At 44.2% G+C, this 6,306-nt stretch overlaps 1 protein-coding gene across 1 annotated transcript; it reads right to left on the bottom strand.

Annotated features, from left to right (window-relative positions):
- Window positions 1-319: 319 nt before the first annotated feature.
- On the bottom strand, window positions 320-5,711 carry LOC123085713 (SNF1-related protein kinase regulatory subunit beta-1). Its single transcript, XM_044507406.1, has 4 exons — window positions 5,318-5,711; window positions 2,209-2,390; window positions 1,673-1,835; window positions 320-1,060 (listed from the first exon to the last, which is right to left on the bottom strand). The coding sequence occupies exons 1-4, from the start codon at window positions 5,555-5,557 to the stop codon at window positions 746-748; spliced, it is 900 nt and encodes a 299-aa protein (XP_044363341.1). The 5' UTR covers window positions 5,558-5,711; the 3' UTR covers window positions 320-745.
- Window positions 5,712-6,306: the final 595 nt, after the last annotated feature.

Here is a 6,306-nt window from a genome sequence, read left to right as displayed (position 1 = left end):
CTTTCTCACCCTGGCTCAGTCGCAATGGAGGTGATACGAGGAAAGATTTCGCACTTCTTTACCCGCACATAATCCTTCTGCTCTTTGTGGCGCCAACTGTTCCCAGCCCCGACGCTATCAACACGAATGCCTTCTAGAATTTCCAGGTGATTTGAACAGCCTGCCACGCTTCTGCAGCAGCGACAGCAGAATGACACTTGTAAAACTTCGATCTGTCCACTGCTGTGTACAAGGTTCATGTTCTCCGCAACATCTGAACAAGCAAAGCAAACCAGTGCATAAAACAGTGGCAACGCAGAAACAATGGCAGCATGCAGCCTGAGAGCACAAGGTTGACAGATCCAAATCCGTAACTGGTAGCTTTGTATTATTACACAACACCATCATCACCACGAAAACACAATCAAGAATAAGGATCACAACATCTACCTCTGAAGCCTAGCGTTTCAGGTGATTCCCACTGTTCTCACTTCTCACTTTTCGGTGACAATTCTACACGTATCATTCCCGAGGGGTTGGAAACAACAACGACACAAGTATATGTATGAACTCACGACGATAAGGCCATCCGCCAAGAGGCATACAGAAGGGGAGCAATATCACGACTAGAAGCTCCTGCAAGTTATCGAAAATATTCCTGTACCTGAAGTGCTTTTACAGGGGGAGAGGCCACGATGTTGCTGTTCGTTGCTGCTTTCGCGGTGAGTTGTCAAGCATTAGCTTCAACTTTCATGCGGTTGCTATGCTATCGTTCTATGGGCTTGTACAAGACGACCGTTACATATTTGGACTCAAATCTGTGGGTTACACCAAGAGCCACCAGCGGATGGGCACCCCAACCCTTCTCAATGAAAAGGTGGTTGAGGACGATGTGCTGGGGCCGTGCACATATTTCCTCTGAGTTCTGTGAGTTAAGAACGCCGAGGTGAAGCTGAGACGGAAGAGCAGGTGGCTCCTTCGCAAAGTCCTTTTCCTCGGGTGCCAGGAAACTGTAGCTAGATTCTGGAGATGGAGGAGCCTCAAATTCTGATACACTTTCAACACTTTCAGGAACAAAATCCTGCACGCATGAAAAGAAATTCCAAAATTTAAGAGGACAATGGAAGGGGCAATTTCAACATGAATATTTACAATTGGCTGAATGTAGCTATATTGCTTTCTTTAATCCCATAACTGCTCCAAATGTCATTATTAGTTTTGCTAATCCCAAGTTGACATCTAAGTTCCTTATAAGTCCCATATTGTTTATTACCAATAGTACGTAATTAATCGCCAAGAAAAATACGGAGTAGCAGCCAATGCAATAATTTCAATTCTTGAATTCAAGTACTCCATATCCATAAACAGATATTTAACCAGCATCAAACTTAAGGCAATAATCAACACCTATTAAATATAAGAATCAGTGCAATTAATACAGAACAGGTCCTTCCAGACAACTGTACAAACTCTTGTCGGTTTAATCATGGAGCGAACAGCCTCTCTAGTTCCTTCACATTTATTTATAACCTGATCTAAGAGCATAGGATGCATAACTTGAGTCAAGCTAAAACCAAGTGCGAGTCACGATAAGTTGCATAAAATATATTTGCATCTGATCAATTTGTTTCTTCGCAAGCATGTTGGTCAAGGAGGGAAAAAAAAGGTTTCATCCTTGCAGAAGAAAACTCACATGAACATCAAGAAGGTTAACAGCATTGCCCATGGCGTCAGTTTCACATGGAAGGTCAGGAAAACATCTTCTCTCTCCATCTACAACAAATCTATAACGATAAACTCCAGAAGGAAGGATCAACAGAAGAGAATGATCTTTTCCAGATTTCTGCATTGGTTTCCTGCGATGCACGTATGAACATCAGAATAAAAATTCCTGCATTCCAGAGTTACAGTTTTACTGATGAGGTCTTGCATTGAACACATACACGGTGTATTTCCATAAATTTTATTATTATCAGTCAAACCAACGAATGGCCAGTGGGTCCGTAATCAAGGATATAGTGTGATTAACGGACGCTGCTTCAGCACCGTAAAGGCACCTGCCTTTGGATCCCTGACATGTGGGCCAGCCACCTGTTGGGCTCACATGTCATAGGCACCAAGGCAGGTGCCTTAAGGCACCAAAGCGCAGTCCATGATTAACAGATCGTAAAAAAATGTATATCTGTTCATCATATGTGCAGTAGTTCCGGTTTTGCGTTAATCAGTTACCTTGATTTCCAGTTATCCCAGGATCCTTCAACAGATACATTCTTTCCTCCGAGAGTCCAAACAACCAAAGCAGGTATTTCCTTTTGAGGAGGGCCATCAAATTCTTCTTCTTGTTCATTCATCAGTATTTCATTGAACACTGGAGTTACATCAGCAGGTCTTTGCAATGGAGGTACAGGTGTCTGCAAAATTGTAGTAATCAATACAAAGAATGTTCTTGCTTCACACATTAAAGATACTAATCCTCTCTGAACAAACATATGACACAAAAGGATGCAAACATTTATATCAGATTGATGAAAATATTTTATCCTAAAAAAAGATAGATGAAAACGTTTGGAGTAGGGTAACACAGATAAGTAGAGATTATAAATGACAGATAACAAAACCCATCTTAGTCATTTAGCAAATCCCAGGATAAGATAATACTGATTACCATTAAGTTTTGAGACTCTATTGATATGCTTTATATACTAGTTAAGTAGTTACTGGCAACTGAAAGAAATACCTTACATCAGAAATGCTTGGTTTTCTTACCAAATGGCTCAGAATACACATATACACAATAAAGACATCAATATTTAGCCTATGCGCAATAAAGACATCAACACTTACAAGATTTAGTAGTATCAGAATCAACTAAGTACTTGTATTTGTGTTAATATAACACTACTACGATGTATTGATCTAGCAAACCATGATCTAATATCTAGTCTCTGGCCTTCTATCATTTCGAAGTGCAAAACTAAGAAAGATTTTAGTCAATAGTCTCAGAAATCATATTGTAAACCATTAAGACTGGATCTTTTATATCACAACCCCGGACAATATAAATTGCCCAATATCTGTATCTGCCCTATACTTCAAAGTGCATAACTAAGAAAAGTTGTAGTCAGTAGTCGCAGTAATCCGTATTGTTAACCATGAAGAACAGATCTTTTAGATCAGTCACAGCATGACTACCAAAACCTAATATAGCTATTGTTGCGAACCTTGATTCACCACATGTCTACAACTTTTCTTAGTTATGCACTTTGAAGACTAGACCTTGATTCACCAAAACTAGCAAAGCTATTCCAAGGTTGGGATAGCTATTGTTGCGAACCTTGATTCACCCACAGCATGAAGACTAGACCTTGATTCACCAAAACTAGCAAAGCTATTCCAATATCTACGCGTTCTCTCTCCTAGATATAGCTATTGTTGCGAACCTTGATTCACCACGGGGTAACTACTGTGCTGTAGCCAGACGAGCATGGCTGTGACGGACTGGGTAGACATAGGTTTAAATGAGAGAATAACTTGAGGGTAGATTGATTGTTCTTGCCTGACTCCTTATATATCGTCTATTTTGCCTCTGGACCTTTTCTAATACGATTGGACTCCTTAGTCCCGAACTGCTATAGAAACTATGTATTGGCAACAACCTAAGAGATCCACACTTAGTCTTAATGCATAAAACATCCATTGTTTTGGTGTGTCTAAGGTTGTATCTAGGAGAGAACACACTTAGTCTTAATGCATATGTTGTATCTAACCTTGTTTTATAGCAATAAATGAATACACAAATATTTGACGTTCTGCATATTTCACTAGAATAAAATATTCCCTGTCATGTTTTATCCCTATGCTTATAATGCTTGCAGTTCGTCTAGATGCAACAGAATTTTCTCATTTCCATCTGTGCACCTACTGTGATTCATATGGTTCTACCAAGTAAAGGGAAAAATGATTTGGGTGCATGTTCAAGGTAAGAAAGGGCAAAAGGGTATTAACATGCAAATACACTGAAAACAGAAAAATGATAACATCATATTGTGCCATTCCGAAGCTAAGCAGGATAGTCATGCTGTAAGCCTCGATACACTCGTTTCATGGATTTGGATGTGTCCGCTTTACTAGTGACATCAACGGGAAAACTGATAAATTGAGCAGAGGCTGTGGCAACTACTAATTGCATATATTTAGTTGCTTCAATTATTTTCAGTTTAATCAATCCTTATGGCCATTACCCAAGAGAATGGAAAAAATCCTCACGCATTGTTACATCATATAGAATACTTGATGTCAATGCACCAGAAGAGATCTACATTCTGCAGACAGTGATAGCATAATCCCAGGATTGTAGCAGAAGGGTTGGTTCAGAAGTAATAGACAGTATGACACTGAGAAAAAAAATGAGAAGGTGACTGACATACCAATCCAATCTTCAGCCATAATAATAGAAAAATATATACATCAGGTCGCCGGCTCTAATTGAACAAATCAATCCTGTATTTTTCCTTTGAATGCTTAGGCACGACTTGAAGCACGACTGACTGTATATCGAGTATTAATTTCATTTTGAAAAGCATCTAAATTCATGGTCTGAAAACCAGTATCAGTGTCGATATGAACCAGAGCCCTAACAGAAAGCCTATAAATTCCTTGGACAGCCCAAACGGAGACATCATTCTCATGACTAACTTACACATCACCATTACAGTACCTAAAGTAACTATTGGGCAAGGGGCAAACGAAAATTTTAGAACTAACCAATCTGCTTCATGTAAAGTTTTAATCAGAACAGCAAAACCCATAAAAAGTCTGTACAATCAAACGACCATTCAACAGTTTGCACATAAAAGAACCACCCTATTTACTGTCCAAGTAGCATACTAGCTTATTCTGAAACGGTTTGCTGCTTAGGAGAAAACAATCAAGCTCGCACAAGCGACTGCCAAAGTGAAACTAGGCAAGATAAACACAACTGGTGTCTTCCTGCATTGTCATTACAATCAGTAATACTAAGATGAAGTAGCAGCAAGTAGGCTTGCGCTCCTTTGCTCTATTCTCGCGCAGGGATCAAACAGTTTATCCACAGCAAGGGCAGCATTAGCTAAAAGTGAATTTGGAGGATACCGAGCCATTTCCAGATCGCGACCACTCCTCACCTTGGGACCCTAGGCCAACCAACCAACCAACCAACGAAATCAGTGGAACCTCCACATCTGGAGATCACATACAAGCACCAGCAGGGGGGAAACTAGGCATCCGAACCGAACCAAACTGTGTAGCAGTAGAGCGAGCAAGGAAATGGAGAAGAGGGTGCGGGATCTGGTGATCTGACCTGGGGCACGAACATCCGCGGCGAGAGGGAGCGGCCGGGGCTCCCGGGCGGCGATCCGGGCCCGCCGCTGGCCCCCACGACGCCCACCGAGCACGCACGGCGCACGTGGTTGGCGCCTCCGCCGTAGGGAGGGAAGCCGCGGGCCGAGGAGTCGTCGCCTCCGTCCTCAACGTCGACGTCGGCGGCGTCGGCCTCCCCGGGCGCGGCGGCGTCCTCCTCCCTGCCGCTGGCGTTGCCCATGGCCTCCCTCCTCCTCCTCCTCCTCCTCCTCCCCCCGCCCCCGCGGCGGCGAAATCACGGAAGTGCCACTCACTGCGTTGTGGCGCTGCTGTTGCGCGAGGGGGCAAGGAAGACGAGCGAGAGAGAGAGGGGAAGGAAAGGGAGAGGGATGGCTGCTGGCTGCGCCCGTTTGGTCGCGTAATTAAGCGCGTGCCGCTGCCTGCCCCTTGCCCGGGAAGCGTGGCGGCACCCGTGCACCCGGCGCTCGTGGGTTGCACCGTCACCGTCGCGTCGGCCCCACGTGGCCCGCCCGCCGGTCGGTGCAGGAGGGTGTAGCGCACGGAGGTTCGTGTTTGGTGATATGTACGTGACGTGGAGCGGGGCCCGGCCCTGGTCACGGTGCGCACGTTCGGACGGACGTTGGGTGAGGGAGAGAGAGGAGCCTGAACCTGCTGGGTCGGGCGCCGGCTCCGGGGACCCGAAATCCGGCATCCGTCGCTGCGATCTCATTGGCGTGTTGTCTCGCGAATCCTTTGCGTTGAAGAATGAGAATCGTGAAAGGGATGGATTCGTGTTGAGGAACATGGTAGGTGAAGGATTGGCCTTGTGGCGGTTGCCGTCGCGAGTATCACCCATATTCCAGTGTTTGTCGTGCCACTGCAGGAAATTTGGCAACACTGTCGTCGTTCATTTTATGTAGGCTGCGCCTCATCTAAGAGCTTGGATTAAGATTTTCGTCGAGACTACGTACGAAGTTGACGGGAAATGAA

The sequence above is a fragment of the Triticum aestivum genome, chromosome 4A (assembly GCF_018294505.1).
Source record: "Triticum aestivum cultivar Chinese Spring chromosome 4A, IWGSC CS RefSeq v2.1, whole genome shotgun sequence".
In the NCBI taxonomy this organism is placed as follows: Eukaryota; Viridiplantae; Streptophyta; class Magnoliopsida; order Poales; family Poaceae; genus Triticum; species Triticum aestivum.
This window is presented reverse-complemented; position numbering and strand designations above follow the sequence as displayed.